This window comes from Emydura macquarii, unplaced genomic scaffold (assembly GCF_026122565.2).
Source record: "Emydura macquarii macquarii isolate MOO-44397 ecotype Brisbane River unplaced genomic scaffold, CSIRO-AGI_Emac_v2 contig_2205, whole genome shotgun sequence".
Taxonomy (NCBI): domain Eukaryota; kingdom Metazoa; phylum Chordata; order Testudines; family Chelidae; genus Emydura; species Emydura macquarii.
The window spans coordinates 15,494,598-15,507,509 of record NW_027132342.1 but is presented as its reverse complement, the minus strand read 5'-3'; the positions used below and the strand labels follow the sequence as shown (position 1 = coordinate 15,507,509).

Sequence of the window (12,912 nt, the reverse complement as noted above, 5' to 3'; positions counted from 1 at the left end):
TGATGTGCAGGAAGTCAGACTAGATGATCATGATGGTCCCTTCTAGCCATAAAGTCTCTGAGTTCTTGGCCTCAGTGATATCTTGCAGCTGTGAGTTCCACCGGCTAATTATATGTTGGATATAAAGAGATAGTATTTCCTTTTTCAGTTTCAAATGTGCTGCATTTCAGTTTTACTCAAGGTCTCTGTGTCCTTGTATTATTAAAAGGGGTAAATAGGAGCAGCTTGATTTACCTTCTCTATCACATTCATTATCCTGTGGGCCTGTCAAGCCCCCCCACTTTTCATCTCTAAACCAAATAAGTCTAGTTTTTTAAAATCTCTGATTATATTGTCCCAGATTTTTCCAGGCCTCTAATCATCTGAACTCTTTGTGTTAATTATTACATAAATAATAAATATATGGAGGCATTGCCTAGAGGTCTCAGCACCATTGTGTTTGGATCCATATACACAAACATAGTTAGAAGACGATCCCAGTCCCAAAGGACTTACAATCTAATAATAAGATAAAAGACCACAGGTAGCTGCAACAGACAGGGGGAGCATGAGGGAACGGTGTGCTGATTGTGATACATGTAACGTGTTGTGGCCAGTGCTTACCAACCCCCGAGCCATTGTTGAGTGTTTTGCAGGCATTGTGACAAAGGTGGGTTTGAAGATGTGAAGTGTAGTGGCTTTGTGGTCTTTTAGTTTTGTTGTAGATGGGATAACCAGGACTGAGCACAGTATTCCAGGTGAGGGCACACCTTTGATTTATAGAACAGCATTAGAATATTTTCAGTATTATGCTCATTCCTATTCCTTATAGATCCTAACACTTTGCCTGCCTTTTTTGTGTATATCCACACTGCACTCTAAACCCAGGCTATAACTCAGGTTTGAGCCCAAGTCCCCATCTATCCACACACAAATCAGTCTGACTGGGGTCAGCAAGCACTCCTAGGACCATGCTGCAGGGTGGTTCAGAGTCCAAGTCCCGCTGTGACTCAAACCCCTATCATTTTGCAGTGTAGCTGCAGCTCAAGCCTCATATCTGATTCAGAAGATCCATGTAGTGCAGTGTGGACACATTAGCATGACTGTAAGACCTGAGCCCAGCAATTGTAAGCCCAGGTTTACAATGCAATGTGGACACTCAAGTGGCTATCTATTGAGCGAGGGGAGAGGAGGGTCACCCCGCCAGCTTTCAGGAGGGTATTGCCATCTCACCCCTCCATTTCCTGCTGCCCTCTTTTATGAGGATCAGATAGTTAAGGTGCGGCTCTTTTCCCAGGTGCAGCGGGTGGGGCTAATCAGCCAGCCAGCCAGCTGCAGGCTTCTGACCACAGAGCAGGAATGGTATCCCTTATACTGTCCCAGGGTTATAGTGGATCACAAACTGAATGTGTCAACAATGTGATGCAGCTTTGAAAAAGGCTAATATCATTCTGGGGTGTATTAATGGGAGTGAGAGTTGTATGTAAGACATGGGAGGTAACTGTCCCACTCTACTTGGCACTGGTGAGGCCTCAGCAGAAGTACTGGGTCCTATTCTGGGTGCCACACTTTAGGGAAGATGTGGACAAATTGGAGAGAGTCCAGAGTAGCGCAACAGAAATGATAAAAGGTTTAGAAAACCTGACCTGTGAGGAAAGGTTAAAAAAAAATTAGTCTTGAGAAAAGAAAACTGAGGGGGGACCTGATAACAGTCTTCAAATGTGTTAAGGGCTCTTATATAGAGGGCAGAGATCAATTGTTCTCCATGTCCACTCAAGGCAGGACAAGACGCAATGGGCTTAATCTCCAACAAGTGAGAGTTAGGGAGTTTTTCCTAATATCTAGCCTATCTATAAGGGCAGGTAAACTCTGGAACAGGCTTCCAAGGGAGGTTGTAGAATTCCCATCACAGGATGGTTTTTAAGAACAGGTTAGACAAACACCTGTCAGGGATGGTCTAGGTTTAGTTGATGCAGGGGGCTGGACTTGGTGACCTCTTGAGTTTCCGGCCCTACATTCATATGGTTCTGTGATTAACCTTCTTTACATCAAGATGGGGCATCTTTCTAAAATCTAGGCTTTAACTCAGCCACAAGTTATTGGGCATGAAGCGGGAGCCTCTGGGTGAAATTCCATAGCCTGTGTTACACAGGAAGTTAGACTAGATGATCAGAATAGTCTCTTCTGACCTTAAAATTGCTGACTCTGTGAAGCCTTTGCCATGATGAAAAGTTACCATATATTCCTACTCGTTATATTCTGTTGCTTTCCTGTGCTCAGTCCATCAGTCCATGTTGCCTCTCATACAGCTCTGCCAGTGCACTCCCATCCTGACCCATTGCTCCCTTTCTAGTCTAGGCCCCCAACATAGCTTATAGTGACGTGCTCTGTTCACTATACCACACTGGTGCTCTGCTGATGCACCTTAATCCCAGGGTACTCCCTTAGCCGCTATTAAACAAAGGTCATCAGTCTTACCAAAACGGGAGCTGTGTGATGGGCACAAATAAGTGACTAGGCTGAGCCCTCACCCCTAGTCATTTCACACATGACTTGCCCTCTATTTGATGCCAGGACTCCAGAGGCAAAATGGGCTGGTCTCTTCACCCCTCTACCCCTTGGGGTAAATCTACACTGCCGCTTCCCAGCTCGGGTAGACAGGCTCACACCAGCGGGTCTCGAGCTAGTATGCTAACAATAGTGGTGTGGAGGTTGCCATTCAGGCTCTCAAGCCCACATGACCCCCAGGTCTGAGCTCGGGGCGCTATCCTGAGTCTCTGCTGGAGCCGCAACATCCCCACTGCTATTTTCAGCACGTTAGCTCAAGCCCTGCTAGCGCGAGTCTGACTGCCCAGGCTGGGAGAGTCGCTGCCAGCTGCAGTATAGACCTACCCAAAAAAGTCCCTTTTCCCGCTAATCAAATGCCACATGGTGTTTCCCGTTGAAGTCCCCTTGTGGCTAGGGGTGGGTATTGCTGTGGAAGAAGAGTCCCTTTTGCTATGCTTTTCTGAATCCCGCCTGTTTGCTCCTGATCTTTGGTCTTAGTGTGCTCAGCGAAGTTCCAGTGTCAGGAGGACAGCACTTGCATAGAGTTCACCAAGGTCTGCGATCAACACCTGGACTGTGTCAACGGGAGCGACGAGGAGCAGTGCAATGAAGGTAGGGGGTGGGAGAGACAGCTGGGTAGTGATAAAGTTCTCCCTATCAGCTAACATATGCTACTGATGGGTGCAGTGTAGTTGTAGCTGTGTCAGTCCCAGGATAATAGAGAGACAAGGCGGGTGAGGTACTACCTTTTATTGGACCAACTTCTGTTGGTGAGAAGTTGGTCCAATAGAAGATAGTACCTCACCCGCCTTGTCTCTCTAATAAGCTATTGATAACATTCCTCTGCTGAGCCCCAGATCAGGACCCCGGTTACCAGCTAGCACCAAAGTACAGGTAGTAACGCTCTCTCTCTTAACCTACCAGCTAATACGAGGGTATTACTGAGGAAACTCCTGTTCATTAATTTAGGGGTTCACCAAGGCAGAAGGTTGACATATTTTGTTTTGGCTACCCCACGTTCTCCACTGAAATATTCCAACCCTCATTCAAGTCTCCCCTTTCCAACTTTGTCTTTCCAGGAGTCCCCTGTGGGCCTTTCACTTACCAGTGTGCAGACAGGAGCTGTGTGAAGAAACCCAACCCTCAGTGTGACTCCACCACTGACTGCAAGGACTCGTCTGATGAGAAGCACTGCGGTGAGGAGCGAGAAGGAAGGGCAGTCTCCTACGCACTGCCGGGGGAAACTCCCACTGTTGGAGTGAAGAATGGTGCCAGCTGGGCACCGCTGTGAGGAACCTCATTCTACTGGCGCCATGCTGGAGTCATGGTTGCCGGTAATGGGGCACTGCTCTGAGGGAGCGCCCATTAACGGAACACCAACTGGCAGTGGCCAGGCACTGCTGTGCTGAGGAAGCTCACAGCACTGGCGTCCCATCTGGTCCTGACTAAGCTCAAGAGTGTGGGAAAGGCCGTTCAGGGTTCAGCCGTGATTCTGTTTCACCTGTGAAGATAATAGGCAAAAACCTCACACCGGAATTTTCAGTCACCTCAGCCTTGACTTACTATAAAATGGCTCCGGCCAGTGCCAGGCAGGGTGTAAATGGCTAAGGGTATTAATGGTGAAAATGGCAAAGTAGAAAATGAGTAAAGCAAAGGGGAAGGGCAGACATGATGTACAGTGTCTCCTCCTACTCTTTCTCCCCTAAGAGACTTGTTATGTTTTCCTCTCCTTAGACTGTGGATGGCAGGCCCCTCTGAACCGAATTGTAGGTGGCGTCAATTCTGTAGAAGGGGAGTGGCCGTGGCAGGCTAGCCTGCAGGTCCGCGGGAGTCACGTTTGCGGTGGAACACTAATTGCCAATCGTTGGGTGGTCTCGGCGGCTCACTGCTTCCAGGATGACAGGTAAATGGTGAGGGAAGAGCGCTGTACAGGAGAACAAGTTCAGACCGCTTTCAAATCACCCCTGACGTGCGGCTGGCTCTCAGCCTAAGCCTACTTGGAACCACGTCACAGAACGGCCGCACACATCGCTATGATTGACGGTAGTGGCTCCGAGCTGGAGCAAGGAGGTCAGAACTGGGAAGCCCTGCTGGAGATGTGCATGTTTTGGGGCCGGACTGTGCTAGCAGGGAGGTACACTGGGAAGGCATAGAGAGGAGGGAAGCTTTCATAGCTCCCATCCACCTGTGCGTGGCTCTGGCCAGTGTTAGCAGCCCCCCTCACAGTCATGAACCCTAAAAATATACAAAATTGGACTTTTCTCCTTCCTGCAAAAAAAGAGTAAATGTGTACTCATGGGGGGCAGCCCAGTGCAGCTTTATATGGTGAGGGCATCAGTAGACCTCCAGGCACCAGCACTTTGCCCCCTCAGTCTCCAAAGATGTAAGACCAATGATGACCTGCCACAGCCCTGGGATTCTTCTCAATTAAAGTGGGCCTCAAGTTCTGTCACTCATGTCACAGCTCCTGCCTTTTGGAGCTGGTAGTTCTACTGGTAGTAAATAATTACATATCGGTAGTGCCCAAAGGTCTTCATCAGAATGGGAGCCCCATTGCACTGGGAATTGGGCAAGCACAGAAGAGAGACAATCCCTGCCCAGAGGGGCTTCCCATCTAGAGAGACAAACAAATGAAGAGGAGGGGAAATGGCTGCAACATCCCAGCAAATGAATCTGGTGGAGGATTAGCACCGCATTGCTAGTTATGGGTATTGTAGGTTGGGGGCTGTTTTTATGACTATTATTATTTTATACTGGGGTGAGAGGTAGGGAGGAAGAAAAGGAGAGAAGGGAAAGAGGAATAGTCACAGCTGGGCATCTGCCCCGCCAGGACCAGCAGGCTGGGGTTCATAGGCATCATGGCAGAGGTGAATCTTAAGGAGGGATTTGACGGAGGATAAAGGGGGAGTTGTTTGGAGAGTTTGTCAGGGAGTTTTTCCCCGTGCAGAAGGGGCAGCATGGGAGAAGGCACAGAAGTGGAAGGGACGTCGGGTCCAAACCCTAGGCCTCTTACAGCTTTTTTTTCCAGTCTTCTCCATGGTGTGTTCTCCTCCCGGCCCTTTGCCCTCCCACTGGGCACATGCTTTCCCCTCTCCCATTCCCCAGGCATGCCAGCTAATCTGTCTGTTCCGCTGCTTCACCGCCAATCTCCGCCTCTCTTGGCTCTTCCCATTAGGAGGTACGTGCTAGTTAAGCTATACTCCCGTTTAGGGCTGTTCCCCCTTGTAATGTACCCTTGGTCAACCTAAGGGTATGTCTACGCTAGAACTGCTACTGCAGCACAGCTGCAGCTGTGCCTCTGTAGTGTAGACACTATAGGGACGGAAGGGGTTCTTCCATCTTTCCCCTCCTTTACATCGCTCCCTCTCTGACCTTTTCACACAGCTGTCACTTTACCCACGCTCCCTTCCTTTCCTTTCCCTGCCCATTGTACCTCTGATTGTCCAGCCCTCTCCTCACTTCCCTCCCCCTCCTTCAGTTCACCTTCTAATCAATCATTCTCTCTTTTCGTGCTACGTGTCCCACCTGGCTGTCTAACCCTGACACATTGTTTCTCCCCCTGTGCCCAGTAGACTGGCTTCCCCGACCATCTGGACTGTCTACCTGGGCAAGTACTTTCAGAACATCAGCAGCCAGAATGAAGTGTCCTTCAAGGTGAGCCGCCTCCTCCTGCACCCGTACTACGAGGAGGACAGCCACGACTACGATGTGGCGCTGCTCCAGCTTGACCACCCAGTTATCAACTCGCCCTTCATTCAGCCCGTCTGCTTGCCCGCCCACTCCCACCTCTTTGAACCTGGCCTCCGTTGCTGGATCACCGGATGGGGGGCTCTCAAGGAAGGAGGTACATGCAGGATGTCTGCTGCTCCGGTTAGGGTCCCCCAGCTATTTGTATTCCTCCAGGGATTACATAAGGGGGGAATTTTTCCAAGGCAGAAAGGGCAGTCAGACACCCAGCTCCCATGGAAAGTTAGGCTAATTACTCTTTGTGCCTTTGCAAAGCTCCCCCCCCAAATAAATAAATGCTGTTGTAGGGCTAGGAGACTCACATCATGGCTTGCTTGCTTGAATGAGGGATAATGCTGGGTCCCTGATGCAGGGTCCCTCAAACAAAAAGTGTCAGTTCCAAGCTCCCTGAAGCATAAAGAAGAGCTTTGATTTATCAGCCCCCATGCTGCCTTCACCTTAAATGCAACCGCAACCTACCATAACCAGTCTTGCTACAAGATGCCCTCCAGCTCCCTCTCGTGGATCATCACAGTGCATCATGCAGAATTGACACACACAGCTGCAACCTCACAGCACAGAGACATTAGCAGGAGGCCCCAAATAGCTGAGAGATTTTAACTGTCTGGGCTTGCAGGACCTAGGCCAGCCTCATAAGCCTATTGGGTTGGGAAGGTGCACTGCCTTGGAATGGCTTTCAGCAGGAAGCATTGAGTGTGAAGACCCAGAGAAGGGTCTTTGTCAGCAAGTGGTGGGAGCATGGAGGATTTTTATAACTACAGTTATTTATGGAGAGCCATATGTGTGTGTGGTGCTTTACAAACACAGCAGCATTTGCCTCTCAAGGAAACAGTAGAAGCCATGGCTTGAATTTCCAAAAGTGACTGGTGACTTTGGGCACCCAACTTAACATTACCTGAAAGAGCCAGAATGTCAGGAAGAGCTGAGCTCCTGCCTTCTGATAGTCAGGCCCCTTCAAGGGGTTGAGCATCCCCATCACTTTGGAAAACGTAGGCCCTCCTCTCACCTGGGCCATTTAAAACTACACTGGCCAAAACACTAGTAAATGTATAGTAAGGCACAGTCCTACCCTGGCAGGAAGACGGGCTAGATGACCTGCAGTGATAGGTCTTTTCCAGCTAATATCTATAATTCTCTGACTGATGCTAACCTGTCGTATGCTGGTGCAGCTCCATTCACTTCACAAGAGTTGCATCAGATTTCAGCTGCAGTTTCCTGCCAATGAGCTTCTTGTTTAATTCAGAACGGCAAGTACAAAACACGGGGCCAGAATTCACAAGGCAATGAGAGGGCAATACTGGCATGAAGATCAATGCTGGAAAGCTTTGTGAAGGAGTGGGCAAGGAGGAGCGGGAGCGCTCTTGGCAGACAAAAAGGCTGGAGCTGTTCCAGACTCAGCTTGCACATCCTCCATTCAGCAGCTGCAGGAACCAGTGCAGCCCCTGAGGGCTGTCCTAATTTGTGCCCCTGGTGAGATGGTCACTGCAGCCTGCTGCACTCGCACAGTCTTGCTCACTTGCCATTCCATCCCGCCACGTGTCTCCCGTTCCTGTCCTGGAGCTGGTTGGACATTCATGGAGACTTATCAGCTAAGATTCTGCCTAATTCAGAATGATCTGCGATGAAAAGCTCTGCTGTGAATCAGACAGGACAGGGACTTGACTCGGAGTCTCCCACATCCCTAGCCAGTGCCCTAACCACTAGGCCTTGTACCCATGCCTCTTCCTGAATTGAAAAGTTCTGGCTTGGATCCAAAATGGGACAGTTCAACACAAATTCTGTTTTTGTGGGAATGTTCAGAAGGCCGTGTTTTCAGGCCAGTGCAGAACAAAAACAAATTCTGAGACTTCAAAATAGAAAATTGTCATCCTCCATACAGCTCTACCCCTTCGTGCCCCACTGGTGCAAAGGGGTAATGTTTAATAGGGCCCAACTGTGTAAAGCCTCACAATTGTGAGGAGCATGAGCTGAGACCGTAAAAGATAGAAGCCAAGGTAAGGGTTAGGGAAGGGGGAGAAGATGTGATGCAAGTGAAGGACATGATGGTGAGCCAAGCAGCAGCTCTTTCAATGAATTGGAGACAGAGAGGTGAGATGTGACTGTGGTTTAGGGATAACAGGAAGAGGCAAGGAACTCTGCTGTTACTCACCTGCTGTTCTTGTGTTCCATATCCAGGGCACATGAGTAACGTCCTGCAGAAGGTGGATGTGCAGCTAGTCCAACAGGACATCTGCAGCGAGACCTATCACTACCAGATCTCTCCCCGAATGCTCTGTGCCGGCTACCACCAGGGCAAGAAGGATGCCTGCCAGGTGACAGAGAAGCTGTGGGACATTCCGATCTTAAAGGGGGATCATCTAGTAATGGGTGGGGAGTTCTTTGTTCCCTGAACATGCTCCATAGCTTTGAATGAGGAGTATATTGATTCCAAAAGGTTAGAAGTAGAAGAAAGACTCTCTTGCCCCAACTGTGGGTTACCTCATCCTGCCCATCCTTATCCTCTGGTCCAAATGCAGGAACTTTTCTTCTTGATTTCTTAGGATTATGTCCAGGCTCCCATGAGCTCCCCATAGTGCTGGAACCTTGGTGGAGCCACAATCGGCTCCGTAGGGAAAATTATCCACTTTTTCCCGAGGGTCCTCACCAGTCAGGAATGCTGGTGACAGTAATACAGCTAGAATTTTCCCTTTTCCAACTCCAGGCCATTACATCCTCTCCAGCTGTCCCTCTGTCCCCCCCCCCCCCCCACCTCAAACAACTTCCCTGTCATCTACCTGGAGACTGTTCCCAGAGCTTCCTTCTAGAGGGCTCCCCAAATCCAGACCCAGCACGTGCTGATTGGTGCTGCTGCTCTCTGTCTGCTCCTACATTATCCTTCACCTCCAAGGAAGTCCATGGGTACCCCTTTCATTTTAGGGTCCAGTCCAACTTTGCCCTCTTCAAAGCCTTCCCTAGACTTGCTCTGGCCTGTTTCCTCCCGAGGACCTCCCACTGACTAGAAGAATAAGCAAGCGATAGTAATCTCCTGGAGGCTGGCTGGAGACGGGGACACACACATGGTCGAGGATGAGCTAGTGGCCAATACCTTCGAAGACTTGGGTTTCTGAGTCTACCCTACACCCATCGACCTGAGATACATACCTCCATTGGGGGTGCTGCCAAGGCCTTGGGAAGTGGGATGGAGAGGTTGAATTGCAGCCTGAAGATGAGAGGAAGGAGGGGGGCTGTATTCTCAAAGCACATGTGAGTTCTTCATCATGCTCCACCACCACCAGGGTCCTGATGGTTCTGTGTTTCCTTCCCCCTTTCTAGGGTGACTCTGGAGGTCCCCTTGTCTGCAAGGAGCCTGGTGGCAGGTGGTTCCTGGCTGGCCTGGTGAGCTGGGGACTGGGGTGCGCACGTCCAGATTATTACGGGGTCTACACCAGGATCACCAGGGTGCTGGGCTGGATGAAACAGACAATGGGCTGAGGCATGTCAACTTGTGCCTTCCCCACTGAGCACAGGCTGATCTGTTACCTGTTCCTGACATTGATCACTTGTCTCCACAGTGTAGGGGAAGACAGAGATTGTTTTGTTTGGAAGTGTTGTTATGGCTGAGGATCTTGAAGCCTTTGGGATGAGGTGAAAGTAAATCTGCAGTGGGGGGGTTGTGATGCCCCCTCCACCTTCTCAAAGACATGTCCAGTCTTGTATTAAGGCCAGGTACACAAAGGTCTCTGGTGCATTAAGGGGAGGGAGAATGGAAAACCAGGGGTCCTGAGCAGATGCTTTCTGGACAGGAGAATGAGGGAGACAAACATTACATGAGCTGCATGATTCATCCCCAGTCCCAAGGTTGGAACATTTGCTGAAAGAATATCTGACTGATGTAGATAGAAATGAGATTCCAGTAACTGTGATATCAATCTGGCTCTCTATCCTTCCCTGTCATTCATCCTTCTCCTCCCCCCACTTCCCCGCATCACTCCTCCTCTCCCCTTTCTCTAATTGCTTCTTTCCTTAGCTAGAGGACGTAGTTAGGTTCAACCAGACAATTATTTGTATATAAAAGCCTCCAAGGCATGATCCATCACCATTTTACCAAGTACATGTCACTGCCTCAGTGCTGTAATTTCACCATCATTTTATGCTGCAATTGGACTCCCTCCAGGCAGAATTATTGGCCACTCAGTAATAACATCTGTGCAACCTCCTACCCAATTCCTTGAATTAATTTAGTCCCTTTAAAACAAAGGATCTTCCTTCATGTCCATCTAAAGTAGCCAGCAAGTGAGGCAAGAAGGCAGCAAGCAAAGTGCTTTAGATGGTGATGGCTATGTATTTATAAAGAAATATTATGGGTCACTGTCTGGAATTGGGAATAAAATGTATTATTTTTTGCTCTACAATTCTCTCTCTGTTTAACTCTCTCTGGGTTGAGAATGTGTCTTCCAACCTAGAATTCCATATATAAGAGATAAGACCAGATTAGAGAACCTAAGAGACAAACACCTCCCTCTCAGCTGCAGCCTGGGCACAGCCTGGGCCATCTGCAATCTATGTGAGGCCTCATACAGTGCTCACCATTGTGGCCTGGGGGTGTGAACCACAACAGGAAGAAGTTCCCCCATCAACTCAGGGAAAGTGTGGGCTCCTTACAGAATGGGGGAGGCAACCTAGTGACAGAGGATGTGGAGAAAGCGGAGGTACTCAATGCTTTTTTTGCCTCTGTCTTCACAGACAAGGTCAGCTCCCAGACTACTGCACTGGGCAGCACAGAATGGGAGGAGGTGAGCAGCCCTCAGTGGTGAAAGATCAGGTTCAAGACTATTTAGAAAGGCTAGATATGCACAAGTCCCTGGGGTGGGATGCAATGCATCCGAGGTTGCTGAGGGAGTTGGTTGATGTGATTGCAGAGCCACTGCAATGTGATTGCACAGCCATTATCTCTGAAAACTCCTGACCATTAGGGGAGGTCCCGGATGATTGGAAAAAGGCAAATATAGTGCCCATCTTCAGAAAAGGGAAGAAGGAGGATCCAGGGAACTACAGACCAGTCAGCTTCACCTCAGTCCCTGGAAAAATCATGGAGCAGGTCCTCAAGGAATCCATTTTGAGGCACTTGGAAGAGAGGAAGGAGATCAGGAACAGTCAGCATGGATTCACCAAGGGCAAGTGGTGTCTGACCAACCTGATTGCCTTCTATGATGAGATGACTGGCTCTGTGGATGTGGGGAAAGTGGTAGACATGATATACCTGGACTTCAGCAAAATTTTTTATAAGGTTTCTCATAGTATTCTTGCCAGCAAGTTACAGACGTATGGGTTGGATGAATGGACCATAAGATGGATAGAAAGCTGGCTAGATTGTCAGGCTCAACGGGTAGCGATCAACAGCTCGATGTCTAGTTGGCAGCCAGTAACAAGCGGAGTGCCCCCGGGGTTGGTCCTGGGGCCGGTTTTGTTCAACATCTTCATTAATGATCTGGAGGATGGGGTAGGTTGCACCCTCGGCGAGTTTGCAGATGACACTAAGCTGGGGGGAATGGTAGATATGCTGGAGGGAAGAGATAGGATACAGAGAGATCTAGACAAATTGGAGGATTGGGCCAAAAAAAAATCTAATGAGATTCAACAAGGATAAGTGCAGAGTCCTGCAGTTAGGATAGAAGAATCCCATGCACAGCTACAGACTGGGGACTGACTAGTTAGGCAGCAGTTCTGCAGAAAAGGACCTGGGGGTTACAGTGAACAAGAAGCTGGATATGAATCAACAGTGTGCCCTTATTGCCAAGAAGGCAAACGACATATTGCGCTGCATTAGCAGGAGTGGTTCCAGCAGATCGATAGAAGTGATTATTCCCCTCTATTCAGCACTCTATTCGAGCACATTTGGAGTATTGTGTCCAGTTTTGGGTCCCCCACTACAGAAAGGCTGTGGAGAAATTGGAGAGAGTCCAGCGGAAGGCAACAAAAATGATTAGGGGCTGGAGCACAAGACTTATGAGGAGAGGCTGAAGAAACAAGATTTGCTTAGTCTGCAGAAGAGCAGAATAAGGGGGGATTTGACAGCAGCCTTTACCTACCTGAAAGGGGGTTCCAGGAAGGATGGATCTAGGCTGTTCTCAGTGGTAGCAGATGCCAGAATTAGGAGCAATGGTCTCAGCTTGCAGTGTGAGAGGTGTGGGTTGGAAATTAGGAAACCTTTTTCACTAGGAGGGTGAAGCACTGGGTAACCTAGGGAGATGATGGAATCCAGGGCTCCCACATGGGTGGGAAAAAGAGTACACTTTACTGGGGCCTGACGGCCCTGGGGGGCCCAGCCCAGGCTGCAACCCCCATTACCATGAGGAAAATAATTTTCATGGCTCATGAGATTGTACGCATGGGATGAGGGATTGTGGTATGTGTGTGGGAGGAGGCCATGTTACAAGTGTGTACTGGGCCCAAAAATATTATGCTTGGGCCCTGGTGGAATCTCCAAGGTGTGGCTTGACAAAGCCTTGGCTGGGATGATTGAGTTGGGGTTGGTCATGCTTTGAGCAGGGGGTTGGACTAGATGACCTCCAGAGGTCCTTCCAACCCTAATATTTTTATTCTATGATCAGCCCTGCTATACACACCTAGGGAACTATACAGACGGTAAAGGGATGCCTA

General features: G+C 49.2%; 1 protein-coding gene across 4 annotated transcripts in view; it reads left to right on the top strand.

The window, feature by feature from the left end:
• The window catches only part of TMPRSS6 (transmembrane serine protease 6), a 30,460-nt gene extending 19,796 nt beyond the window's left edge, over positions 1 to 10,664 (top strand). For 3 of the 4 annotated variants that reach the window (XM_067559434.1, XM_067559431.1, XM_067559435.1), the window contains 6 exons: positions 3,025 to 3,138; positions 3,606 to 3,722; positions 4,261 to 4,429; positions 6,096 to 6,370; positions 8,449 to 8,585; positions 9,586 to 10,664. In XM_067559434.1, coding sequence (XP_067415535.1) covers positions 3,025 to 3,138; positions 3,606 to 3,722; positions 4,261 to 4,429; positions 6,096 to 6,370; positions 8,449 to 8,585; positions 9,586 to 9,744 — 971 coding nt within the window. In that variant the 3' untranslated portion in view covers positions 9,745 to 10,664. The remainder of the gene's footprint in view (positions 1 to 3,024; positions 3,139 to 3,605; positions 3,723 to 4,260; positions 4,430 to 6,095; positions 6,371 to 8,448; positions 8,586 to 9,585) is intronic. The other variant, XM_067559432.1, reaches the window with a different exon arrangement.
• Positions 10,665 to 12,912: the final 2,248 nt, after the last annotated feature.